The sequence below is a fragment of the Cydia amplana genome, chromosome 10, assembly GCF_948474715.1.
Source record: "Cydia amplana chromosome 10, ilCydAmpl1.1, whole genome shotgun sequence".
Taxonomy (NCBI): domain Eukaryota; kingdom Metazoa; phylum Arthropoda; class Insecta; order Lepidoptera; family Tortricidae; genus Cydia; species Cydia amplana.
In genome coordinates, this window is record NC_086078.1 from 7,643,681 (window position 1) to 7,657,499 (window position 13,819).

General features: G+C 36.1%; 3 protein-coding genes across 3 annotated transcripts; 1 reads left to right on the forward strand and 2 right to left on the reverse strand.

The window, feature by feature from the left end:
• Nucleotides 1–569: 569 nt before the first annotated feature.
• LOC134651360 (monocarboxylate transporter 10) lies at nt 570–6,172 on the reverse strand. Its single transcript, XM_063506440.1, has 3 exons — nt 5,583–6,172; nt 971–2,098; nt 570–890 (listed from the first exon to the last, which is right to left on the reverse strand). The coding sequence occupies exons 1-3, from the start codon at nt 5,869–5,871 to the stop codon at nt 817–819; spliced, it is 1,491 nt and encodes a 496-aa protein (XP_063362510.1). The 5' UTR covers nt 5,872–6,172; the 3' UTR covers nt 570–816.
• Nucleotides 6,173–6,554: 382 nt separating this feature from the next.
• On the forward strand, nt 6,555–9,694 carry LOC134651806 (E3 UFM1-protein ligase 1 homolog). Its single transcript, XM_063506916.1, has 6 exons — nt 6,555–6,771; nt 6,875–7,860; nt 7,975–8,416; nt 8,560–9,018; nt 9,097–9,308; nt 9,528–9,694. Exons 1-6 carry the CDS (start codon nt 6,689–6,691, stop codon nt 9,644–9,646), a joined length of 2,301 nt encoding a protein of 766 aa, XP_063362986.1. The 5' UTR covers nt 6,555–6,688; the 3' UTR covers nt 9,647–9,694.
• Nucleotides 9,695–10,524: 830 nt separating this feature from the next.
• Nucleotides 10,525–12,318, reverse strand: LOC134651807 (prefoldin subunit 3). Its single transcript, XM_063506918.1, has 4 exons — nt 12,088–12,318; nt 11,561–11,803; nt 11,130–11,284; nt 10,525–10,635 (listed from the first exon to the last, which is right to left on the reverse strand). Exons 1-4 carry the CDS (start codon nt 12,154–12,156, stop codon nt 10,548–10,550), a joined length of 555 nt encoding a protein of 184 aa, XP_063362988.1. The 5' UTR covers nt 12,157–12,318; the 3' UTR covers nt 10,525–10,547.
• Nucleotides 12,319–13,819: the final 1,501 nt, after the last annotated feature.

A 13,819-nucleotide genomic window follows, 5' to 3' on the forward strand; every position in this document is an offset into this window, starting at 1 on the left:
AAAAACTACATTTCATACAACAAAGTGTATAATATCAAACGTGGTATAATATGCATTATGCACATACTCGTATGGTAAGCGAGGTAGAAATATCCTGCCTCAGCCGCGAAGTTGCGGCACGCCGGCGCCTGCGCCGGTATCATACGGACATAACATAAGTACTTAAGTTCAATGAACATAACGATTTTTTTTTACTCTTAAGAACCCATCAACGTGCACACTAGCGCCACTGCTAAATAATCTTGATTATTTCAATTTAACGAAAGATATTTAAAAAAGGGGGCCGCTACGTACTGTATATTGTATTAAAGTACCTTAAGAATACATCAAACTAGTTTCTATGTTGCTGGATTCGTCAATCTATGCGTCCAAAGTTAAAACGGCCGTTTTGTTTTGAGTTTATAGATTGACGAATCCAGCAACATAGAAACTAGTTTGATGTATTCAAAAGGTACTTTAATACAAGATACAGTACGTAGCGGCCCCCTTTTTTTAAATATCTTTCGTTAAATTGAAATAATCACGATTATTTAACAGTGGCGCTAGTGTGCACGTTGATGGGCTCTTAACAAATGGCTGATCCATTACAGCAGGCATTTTTTTAAACCTATCTACGATTGTTTTTTCACATTTTTTATCACTGAAATAATTTACAACTACTGGCACAAAACTTGCGTTTGTACAAATACGGTATTGCATACCCATCTACCTAAGTATATAAATATAACTTACATCTATATACCTGACATTTTGCGTTTTCTGAAATGTGTTCGGCAGTTGCGTTGTTTCGGCTACTTAAAGCCAAAATTTATCTCGTTATAAAGAAGTATTAACCATCCGATCATGGTGATTACCGCCATTTTGAAGAAGGCCAGATCCCGAAAGTTTTTCTGAAATAAAAGAAATTGGTTTAGATGCACTGGCTTATAAAATCTATCGTAATTGGGAATCTACGTTAAAAAACACTTACCAATATCATTTGAAGATGATTTCCCGTTAATGCTACTACCGTTGTTGTCTCGATTCTGGCGTTTTTGATTTCCTGGCTTGCGATAAAGACGTATGGTAAACATGAGAGTGGCGCCAACCAGCGGAGAAATGCCGGCGAGGACGAATGGCAAGGTATAGGAATCATATAAACGACGCAGATAGGCTGCGAACGGCGGACCGACGGACAGCGGAGCCGCCGCAAGACCCAACATGCAACCGATAGCCTGCGCCGCGTGGGCACCGCCAACTAACTCAAACGCTATAGGCCCAATCAGGGCAATAAATGCGCCGTCGAACACGCCCATTCCTAACGAAATAACAATTATAAATGCAAAGGAATTAACAAATGGCAAAATAATCGTCAGAATTCCTATGACGTAAAACGAAATCTGCTGCAACAGAATTCTGTCGATACCAGGCTTATCCGCGAGGAATCCGAAAACCAGTCTTCCTACCCCAGAAGTGGCCGCTATGCATTGTATGGGTACATTGTTGTATACTTTATCGAAAGTTTCAACGAATTTGCCTATGTGCACGTAAGGTACAAAGTATCCGAATAGTGCCACGGGCATCGACAGCGCCCACAATCTATACTTCTTATTTTTCCAAATTTCAACACTCACTATAGTTTTAATAAGTGAGGTACAGTTATCTTCGTTTAATGGTTTTTCTATAACCAATAAAGGAATAGGTTTAAATAAAAGACCACAAAGCGCAATTCCAAATGTAAATATAGCTAGGACTCTGAACATCCAGTCGAGCCCGTAGTCTTCAATAAGATGTTTCATAAGAGGAGGCATCATGACTGTGAAAATAGAACTGCCTATGGTGACGATGCCATTGACGCGGCCAAGATATTTTTTGAAATAGTGGCCGAGAATGGCGAGGGAGGGCGTGTAGGCGAGAGAGGCGCCTAGTCCATATAGGACCCCATAAGTGAAGCACAGAATATCAACGTGGTCGGTGGCGAAAGAGGATAGAAGCAGGCCAGAGGCAGCGATGGTGCCACCGAGCACGGCAGTGCGGCGCAGCCCCATCACCGCAGTCAGCACGCCCGACAGCGGCGACAGCAGGAACGTTGTTCCCATCGCCAGGCTGCCCACCAGAGCTGAAACAAACATTTAAATTGGAAACTGTTGCGACTTATATAGTAATGCGTATGAATGTTCTAACTTTGTGCTTCCCTTTACTTGGTTAACTTATGTTAAGCTTCAAAAATAGGAAGTTATGAGAATATGTATAATGAAACCTTTGCCATGTTTGCCACCATTCGGCTCATTCATGACGAATGGGCGAAATTGATTAAAGCGTGAGATGGAATTAAAAAGAAACCGTTTCTCGTAAGAAAAACAAAACAACATTATTGAGACAACATCAGATAATATCTAAAATTAACTACATAATAAATAAACAATATTTCTGCAAACTCCAATTGATCTTCTGCGTGTTAATTATTGTTATCATGACATATTGCGGTCAGATAAAAAATACGTACTTCACCAAAGAAATAAAAACAAAGCGCGCTGATGATGGAATTAGGTTGCCACTATTTATGTGTTATGTATAAATGTGTATTATTGCGTGTGTAGCTTTCACATAATTATGTAATGTAGGTAATTGCATGGGATTCGAGTCATTTTATTATGTATTAACAAAAATCTCAGCGAATATATTTGCCAAATATAACTATCCCAGAGGATATATGTATAAGTATTAAATTTGTCGCCTATGCACTCAGCTAAGTTGCCAAGTGCCACACAATGTCTCGTAATCTAATCGGGTCACCAGACACGAGGTACCTCTACCTAAAACTATCAAGAAGATATATGCATGTTTTCTACGTATGTCAATTGAGTGTGAGGCACGACCATTCGAAGATACGAGTAGGTAATGAGGCTACACACTGGCGTTTGCGGAACGGAGACTGTCTGGCAAATTAATATAAATTAGGTTCCTACTAAGTACTTAGTTTCGAAATGGAATAACGATTTGTTAGTATGAACATAACGCATGTAACGACGTCTAATTTGAAATTATTTATTTTCACCGTGATAAATAAGTACCTATTACTCAAATTAACTACGTTCCAAAAATAATGACATCCGCTACATTTAATTGCAGAAACAAAAGCAAACTTGCTGTGCGTCGCTTACGACTTGGCAAGGCTCGAAAATCATTGATTGGGCAAACAATACCATTTCTACAACAAAATTCCTAATCAGATATTTAAAGAAATAAAAAACCTTTTAAATGAAAACGGTGTTTGTTTTCAATAACAACACGCCAAATTGTGCGCATTTTTGCTTATCTTATAAGGACTTTTCATGGACAGAAATCATGGTTGGATATTATTTAGAATCAAATAAATATAAAGAACCTAGTAATTTCCTTTTTTACCGTTATTTTTCCAAGAACTTCAGTAATTTATTCTTAACTACATAGTTAATTTAGATAAAATAGACAAAAAGACAGGGCTCGATAACGGTACAGCACAAGCCATTAGCACGGAATAAATAATAGTATTATCATACCATTAGTTAAGAATAGTTATTATTTTTTCTCAATGAGTAAGTCCATTCTTCTTGGCGGATTAGAGAAGATCAACGTTCATGTATGGGTGGGCAGTGGGCACTGGGATCGCAGACATTACGGTAAAAACTAGGTTTGCTCAAATTTAATGTGTAACTTTACTTTCTTGTTCTTCCTCGCGTTATCCCGGCATTTTGCCATGGTTCATGGGAATGTGTAACTTTATTTTTTTATAATTTAAACTATTAAAAAAATCACTTCTCATGCTCTGAAAGTGGCCCATTGTTTACTTATGAAGGGGGTTGAAAGTGATATAGGTATATAATTTTGAAAGTACCTAATATGTTTCCATCTGAGGGAATTTTACTTTTCAAGTACTTACCTATATAAGTAAATATGTATATTTTTTTCATTTTTTTACCATATTTTGCAATTTAAATTCGGTGCTTAAAGTATTTGTTGATTAATTCCCATGCTGATATTTAACTCCCGAAGTCCCGAGTCTCCCGATTCCATAAAAGAGACCACCACCATTGAGCGTCACCTCTTTTTTGAAAAAGTAGAATAGAAGTGTCGCATGCAGTGCGGTTTACGAGTTGCGGCCTGCCTAAAATATAGCTGTGAGAAGCAGATCTTGTCAGTAGAAAAAGGCGGCAAATTTGAAAAATGTAGGCGCGAAGGGATACCATCCCTTAGACAATTTGGATTTCGCGCCTTTTTTACTGACAAGATTTGCTTCACCATATATAAATTCATTCGTCTAGCTCTGACATGTTCGAGCAACAGAGGTAAATAAACGAACAAACGAAGTGGAACTGAAAAATTAGTAACGTCGTGTAGCGTCATAAAACTCATAAATTAACCGTGCTTTATGCAATTTAACTGCAACACAGCGACACGTTACATTTCCGTATCGTAACTAATACGGAATTTTAATTTCAAACGCGTTAGGTAGAGAAACATGAGTAACGAAAGTTGTTTTCATCAGCTCAATGGTTTGAAATTGAATCCGATTGTGGCCTTCAACGAGGGCGCCACGCCGCCGGCACGCGCGCCGTATCGAGTGCCATCGGCGCCAATTGTGATAAAACTACTTACCAATAAAACTATGCCTTTTGTATAGCCGTCGTAAATCTCGAAACATTATGTGGTATATATTTATTATTTGTAAATGTCGTTTTTACATCATCATCCATGGGAGCCTGGGGTCCGCTTGGCAACTAATCCCGGGAATTGGCGTGGGCACTAGTTTTTACATGGTTATAGTAAATATGAGACTATTTAATTTGGAACAGACATAGGTACCTAAAATTAATATTCTTTAGTTCTCAGTTTTGTTTTAGCAAAATGTTTTAGCAGAGTTATAGTGCAATATTTTGAATTTTGCAAATAAAATTAACATATGTTTAACAGCCTTGAATGATGCGACCCTAATGTTAATGGTGAATCTTAATTTATACATGTGTAAGGTTAAGGTGTACAATAGTCCTTTAGAAAATTAAAAAACAAATTATTCCTTCTAATTTTTTTTTTGTTTTTTTCTGCACCAAGTTTAGATTTTTTTTATTTTCGAAATTATCCCTTAAATTACATACATTTAAACAAATACTCTTAGATGCCGAAATTTTGTGATTGAGATGAGTTCAAATAAGAAAACACAAGAGTAAAGAGCCTACTAGACTACAGTGTAAAATTATAATTAATAAGTAAATTTCCTTGTCTGTGTCATTTTTAGCTTAATTTAACTTAATCTTAAGTTGTAAACATATGTCCAAAAAATATATAACAAAGAATTTAGAGAAATTGGTATTACTTAAAACAGTCTGTATGCAGTTTTACATAAATTCTTTTTATTAAACTTCTTTTAAAATTGTAGGTATCAAGTAAAAGAAAAACAGGTAGAACACTTTCTCTTTTACCTATTTATTTGATAAATAGGTAGCATTATACCATTAGACATCATTTCACAGTGGCAAGGGAAAATAAGGATGAAATTCCTAAATACAATTGCATCATCTACTTTTTGCAAAGTAGGTAAGCTAACCTAACATATAGGTACTTACATGCTTTGCTCTCAAAGTTTGGTACATTTTGTTCCTTTAGTTGTTCTGACATCACTGTATATATCACACTATATGAATTTATCACACCAAAAAGAAGGCCATTTGTGAGGAATGAGCCCACCAGCACAGAATATGCTCTGAACCCCCCATCAGGGGGACCTCTTGCGAACTCATCATTATTTCCACGCACATTTCCATTTGTTTCGGGCTTAGGTATCTCGGCACTTCTCAACTCTGCATTACGTACTTTAGTCAGTAGTTCTGAGTTTTCCTTTGGTTCCAAATCCATTTTCCAAGATATTATTTGATTCTTTCATACGATAACAATCCGATGAAAGGCTTTTGAACATCAATTCTATTAAAACTGTAATTTGATCTTGACTATCTACGTATAAAATAATATTGTTACACAAAGCAAACTTTTATCACTTATTCAGAGGGAGTATACTATGATCATAACCCCGGTCAAACTTATAGTTCATTTTTCGATTTATTAGCATAATCTACGACACGAACAAATCAGGCACGCGGTCGAGTTCTCTTTGATAAATTATTTTCTGCATCCTCGCTGATAGTGAAGTGAACTACTGACTTACTGTGACTGAATATGAATGCAATGACACTCAAGTGGCAGTTCACAGGATGGCACTTGACAGTTAACAGGACAAGGAATATTGCCAGGAAAAAAACCTTAGGTACGAATGATTCGATGTCGCTGTTGTTCGATACGCATGTTTGATATGTGTGATGATGATAAGTCCTATATTTAATTTCTGGTCATTGTTAGATTTGTTAGTATAGATGAATAAGAATATCATTAAGAGAAGTGCAGAAAACAAACGTGACCCAGGAGATCTGTATCCGTGGGATGTGTATCTGAACGCGTCCTACGTGTCAAAAAACTACAACACAGCTGTCTACTGTCATGCTCTCAAGACAAGACTAAACTAAAATAGTCTATTTAATTTTTCGCGAACAAGTACGTGGTGTGTAATTATTATTTTATACATTTTGTTTAAAATAAATTCGCTAACTAATAAAAAATTGTTTCGTGAATGGCAGCTGATAATTAAGTTAATTACCCTTTCAGAACTCGTTTCCTAAACATGGCACCATCATCAGATTGGGATGAAATAAAGCGCCTAGCTGCAGACTTCCAAAAAGCTCAGCTTAGTTCTACTGCTCAAAGGTAAGTGCAATTTTTCATCCGTCAATCCTGCACAATGTCCCGTATACAATGACAACCAACACCTACTTTAAAACACAAGGTACTAACAGTTGTTTATTTACAGGCTTTCAGAAAGAAATTGCATTGAAATTGTCACAAAATTGATAGAACTGAAATTGATTGATGTGATTTTCACTACTGATGGCAAAGAGTATTTAACCACTCAGCAACTAGTGAGGGAAATAAAGGATGAACTTTATGTACATGGTGGCAGGATTAACACAGTTGAGTTGGCTAAAGAGCTCAATGTTGACCTCAGTCAGATCAACACCAGCATCACTGAAATTGTCAAAGGAAAAGAAGTTCAACTGGTCTCTGGCTATTTGATAGCATCATACTATTTGGAGAAGATTGCAAAAGAAATTAATGAAAAACTTCAACTTCAAGGACAATTATCTGTTGGAGAGCTGACCCTCCAGTATGACTTGCCAGCTGAATTATTACAACACAGTGTACTTGAAAAATATTTGGGCAAACTCATTTTTGGTAAACAAGATGCTTCTGAACCCAGAACTTTTTATACAGAAGAGTATATCTTGAGGACAAAAGCTAAAATTAAGGGAGCTCTTATGGGCCTTTTGAAGCCGACTCCTATAACTGTTATTGTCAATCACTGTAATGTTGCTGAGCGACTGTTCCTGTCCCTGTTTGACCAGGTGAATGCCCCTGGGATGCTCACTGGCAGACAAACAGGTGCTCTCTATGTACCGTCTTGTTATACTAAGTCACAAAATGACTGGGTGATGAGCTTTTACAAACAAAATAACTATCTGGAGTATGATGCATTATCTCGCTTGGGCATCTCAGACCCTAAAGGCTATGTGAAGAGGACTCTACCAAATGAAGACCTTACATTTCTCAGCAGCTGTGCACTTGGGTCACAGATCAAACAACAGCTCGAGACAGCTCTAGAGGAGTGTATAGCATCTAAAAATTACTTAGATGTTGTTGCCTTGCTGCCCTCTGTATTATCTGATACAGATATTGAAAATGTTCTCGATGAATTACTGAAGAACAACTCAAAGGCAACAACTGTCTTTGAAAACACCGGTAATCATATCTTTTATATTGATTGTTACCACTCACAAATCCTATTGTTACCATTTTATTTTAGACACCTGAGTCAATTCATTGTTAATATTGAATTTGTATTTGTATTTTCAGTTTTCAGCAACCACTATATTGACAATTTAAAACAAGCTTGCACACCAATGATGCAAAGCAAAGTAGATGCAGTTGTCAAATCAGGAAAATATCAACAGTTTTATTTAGAGAAGCAGTTGTCCAAGGCTAATGACCTAACACAACAGGGCCACACTGACCACAAAGCTGAAAGGCGAGATGAAAGGAGAAGGAAAGCCGCTTCAGGTAAAGGGGGTGGAGGCACCCAAGGCCGCGAAACAAAAACGAAGGCTGTCAAAAAACATCCAAGGGGTAAACAGGCTGCTCACGATTCTGACTCCGATGATGCCTCCACTGTCAGTAAGAAAAACCCATCCCAATTAGAAATTGTAGATGTTGAAGATGTAAAGAAAATCATCAAAGATGCTCTTGAAAATGAGGGACTTGAAGATCTTTTGACTCAAATAGCTGAATATCTACATGGGTATGTTTCCAATCCTTTCAATTTTGTCAATGTATTCAAAGCAACCAACCAACCTTTATACAAATATAGCTAAGCTATATACTTAAAACAGTTTAGGGATTCTTAATTATTTACAAGATATAGATAATAATTTTGTTTTCCAGGGGATTAAACCAAACTGCATTGGTACTAGCAAAAGAAACAGCTGAAAAGCTGATGCAAGATGCCACTCAGAGCAGGAAACAGACCCACTCTTCTACACAAGACAAGATCAACATTTTGATAAATGATATCAAGCTTTATGAGAAGGGTCTTAAGACCTTGCCAGCTGATAAACAGCCTCAGTTCATCAAATACCTTCTCAAGTCTTTAGGAGGTGATGTCTTATCCGAATTCTGCAAATATGCAGCAAACCAATGCAATCTTTCTGTTCAAATGGATGTATTAACACCCGAACAGAGAAACAAGATTATTAACGACTTGACAGAGGAATACACGAAACCATTTAAGGCTCTGAATGCGACACTCTCTGATCAGAATTTAGAGCTGTTTTATCAAGCTGTTGACTTGTGTCTAGCAGAATGTGGTATGATTTTGAAGAAGATAGACAAGAAGAAAGACAAGTATGGCTTTTTTAAACATAAATTGACCAACATTTTACATTTGTAGCAGTGTTGGACACTGATTTATTTTTGTTTCAGGCTTGTGATAACCAATCACAGAGAAAAATTGATATCAGAGTTGGAAAATTGTGATGACCCAGCCTTGTCACTGCATCTGGCTGTGTTGGCGATATTCACAATCCTTACACAGAACATGCTGCACGCGTCTGGGAGGCTGGTGCCTGTTATTATTGAATTTTTGAAAACTCAGCTTAAAGAGGAGCAGTTGGTAGAACTGCAACAGTACCATGGTAATAATTATTGTTTTCTAGTGAAAAACAAAAAACGTATATGATGTAACTTACCCAAATAATAACATCTATTAGAGTCACAATGTTAAAAATAAATGGAAAACTCCACTGTCACGGACACACGACTTCATACGAGATTTTTTTCCCTTATTCCAAAGAATGAAATTCAATGGTATTATTTGGTCATTGAATTAATGCCGAATACTATTTTTGTTGCAGAGTTAGTTACAAAGTACCTGACTGCAAATGACGAAGAGAAAACAGAGGTTGAAGACAAGTTAAAGGAGGAAATGGCTACAATTAAGAATATTGTTTATGATGTTAAGAAAAACAAATGATTTCAGTTTCAAAGTTATTGAAATATAATATTGTTTTATCAATTAAAATGTCCAGTCATTTAATTATTATGTCAGGTGAAGTCAAAAATATTTCCATTCTTGCACCTTTTTCTTCATTACAATAAGGCGTTAAAAAATTCATTTTTTGATACATCAATGCTACACAGTAAATGGCGTAAAAACATAACTCTCACTATTGTTGGTCCATTCTTTTTCCCAAGAATTATCTCTTAGCTTCCTTAATGTATGTGAGCTTTTACAAAAGGGATTTAATAATGTTCCGAATCAAAAGCAAGCATTTATTACAAAATCCTGTGAACAACACAAGAACACAACAATTCAATTGTAAATAAAATAATGCATGAGCAAATCTGTAACATTTAGTAATCTGAACTGGCCAACTTGAGAATATGGGTTCTCAAATTAAAAAATGATCAAGCCTAAGCCTACATGATCCATTTGTTTCCATCATCATACACATTACAAACATTTAGTATCAAATAGTACAACTAAATTCAGTGGGTTAATAAAAGCACCAAGGTATCATAGTTATGGAAAAGCAAAATATGTTAATTTAGAAAACATCAAAAGTAACACTATTTAATAACTGGATAGGTACATTTATTTCTTTAGGGTTTTAAACAAGAATTACATATATTCTGCAAAATCAACTCCTATTATGTAGCGAGTTTGAATCTGTAAATGCACTTAGTGCAGAATAATACCCTTAAAATGCAATCCCTGGCAACTTGTGAGTCTTGTGACATTAAAACACCTGTTAATATTAAATAATCATAGTATTATAACTTGCCAAAGATACTTTGTTCCATTAGTTCATATAAAATATTATGACTACATCTATCATTTTTCTGATAGGTGCTAAAGTGATTGTTAGCATAGTTTATGAGTTGGCTTTAGCAGCTTGACGTTTTTTCACATCCCAGTTGTACACTCTTGCCATATTCACTTCAGTGGTTGTCCATTGGTCACTGAAATATAAAAATGTTGAATATAAATATATGTAATATAAAACACTGCTTTATGGAAAAGTTGGGAGTACACTTTTTTTATTTTATTTATTGAATAAACATTTTTTTAAGGTGAGTGGTAAGTAGGGTCAAGGAATTTGATTTCTGTGCCACTTCATATCTAGTCAGTGACAAAAAAGGATATACCTAGTGGCTTTCATATCAATTTGTCACCATGACAAGCTATAAAGATACAAACTAGAAAAATCTAATTTCTTGACTGTAGGTACTTGATAATAGGACTATCATGTAAAACCTTTGTGTTCAGATAATATATTCCCATTTGTCCCTGCTGGTCACAGATAGGAATACATGCTTTTGTATAAATCATTCCCATTTGTCCCAGTCTCATGCAGCAGCGGCCCATGGCCAATCATTCCCATTTGTCCACATGGACATAGCGCCAGTCATGTGGACAAATGGGAACATTGTTCAGATAATCAATAGACAGTTACCGTAAGAAGTCCAAGTCATGTTCTACACAGGCCAAGTTTTTCTTAGCGGTTGCCATATTGGAAGAGAGTAACTTCTCTGCGTCTTCTAAAGAGTACTCCAGCATCACATTCGCTCCCAGCCACAGATACACCTTCTCAGTTGGTGGTACATTAGCCTTAAAACAAAAATATATAAATTACATACAAAAAACAGTACATACAAAAATTCACAAATAAAAAATACATCATTTACACTCATTATCGTTTTTATTTTATCTAATGTGTATACATCATTTACAAAAACATAGGTAAGTAAATTTCAAATCATTTTTTTCAACAACATACAATTGTAATTTTTTTTAGTTAGTTTTTCTGTGGTGGATTAATTTGGCTCAAGAAATACTGTATTTATAAATGTAATAAAATATGTGTATTAAAAAAAAAAGTGGTACCTTAACAAAGACTTGGTCACTTAATAAAAATTGAGTATCCATGTCTTCCTTCTGTGCTTTCAATTTCTCTATCATTTCAAGTGATCTATCTAAGTCAGGAATTTGTTGCCTCAAGCGCCTCCTCTTGGTTGCTAGGGTGTATTCCATGAACTTGTACTTGCCATGCTGTTCGTCGAGTTTTCGTAACACTTTATCTACACCTTCAGAGTTTTCTGGTAAACTCATAAATTCATCAACATTATCCTGGAAAAACAAAAAATATATACTAGTTTTTATTGCCCAATACAAACTGTCATATTTATTTTAATCTAAAAAAAATATATATAGCTTTAATTTTCAATACAAAAGCAGCTAGGACCAAAGAATCATGGTTTAAGTAACAGGTGCTGGTGGATTCATAAGACTAACCTATAAAAATTTCGCGATTGTAAATGTTTCAAAACTATAACTTCACTAATAAGGTCTTTCAATTCAATTAATTGTCTGTAATAACGATATGCAATAATAGCGATAAAGTATACACTTACTACAAATACAGCTTCAGGAATTCCCGAATAAGATTTTGCATTTGCGGACTCCGCTGCATCACCTTCCATTTTGTTAATATATATGTTATATTTTGTAATAATTATTCGATTCGATCACTACAGCATCGACTGTTTATATCACGACGTATAACACCTTTTATTATAAGACCCCGCAATCATTTTCTTATTCGCCGAGAAAATTTTAACTTCTACGGAACAAGGAGAGGAGACAGCAGAGCAGTGTTGCCAACTCGGAATTTGAAAAAGTGCCAGACTTATGTCTAGATTATGCCAGAATTATGCTAAATAATTTGGAAAAGTGCTAAAAAAAATGCTAAACAATATATAGGTATAGCTGGTCAACCAAATCTTGTCAGTAAAAAAAGGCGCGAAATTCAAATTTTCTATGGGACGATATCCCTTCGCGCCTACATTTTTCAAATTTGCCGCCTTTTTCTACTGTCAAGATCTGGTTGACCAAGTATAACTAAAAATGAGTGTCTTCCACATAAATCAAACAATGCTGTTTCTGAATTTTTTATAGAGTCAGACCAAGCTAACTTTGCACTGACTTGGTTAGCTATACTTGGTCAAGTCATAGACTAGGAATCCTCTATGTATCGACGTTAATACAAAATGCTAAGATAAATTGATTGCCTGAATTCAAGTTACTTAAAGATTCTAAGACCTTATTAAATGAAACATGAGTTTACTATCAACTTGACATGTATACTTGTATCTTAAAGAACTCTGTTCTGCTTCGCTTATATTATTAGGAGAGAGGTCGGTTGTTCTATGGATAATGCAGTTCATACCTTATTATGGTGATGTGATTGCAGTGTTTCTCTCTGTTCATGAGCTCAATGTGTAGCTGCCAGCTCTAACTTGATCATATGCCACCACCTGTGTAAAAAATAGATTTATGACCATCGGTCACTAAATTATCCCTAACTTGTATCATATTATATAGGGATAGACAACAAGACATTTATATTCATAGTAAGATTCCACATTGTCCCACAGGACTCAAATATACATATATAAGTATGCATGTCTGTCTGTCATTATAGTCACAATTCTCTATGTCTTAGAAAGTAAACCTTTTGCACCAGATAAGGGGTGCGGTGACCTGATCGCAACCAGTCACATCTATATCACAGAAAATAAGCCTTGCACCAGATGAGGGGTGCGGTGACCTGATCGCAACCAGTCACATCTATATCTCAGTAAATAAGCCTTGCACCAGATAAGGGGTGCGGTGACCTGATCGCAACCAGTCACATCTATATCTTGATCTGTTGGCACACCAGATGAGGGGTGTTCAGGGCTCAGTCTAAAACTAGCCGCTAACCATAGTCAGATCCACAGTCATAAAGTATATGTAACCTGATCGCAACCAGATACATCTATATATTGATCAGTTGGCACACCAGATGAGGGGTGTTTAGGGCTCAGTCCAAAACTAGCCGCTAACCATAACCTGATCCACAGTCTTAAAGTACATGTAACCTGATCGCAACCAGATACATCTATATATTGATCAGTTGGCACACCAGATGAGGGGTGTTCAGGGCTCAGTCCAAAACTAGCCGCTAACCATAACCTGATCCACAGTCTTAAAGTACATGTAACCTGATCGCAACCAGATACATCTATATATTGGAATTAAGTTAGGAGTGTGCTTGTTATGTCCATTATCCCTCATGAAGGGTACGTGCTCTAGTCGCAACTA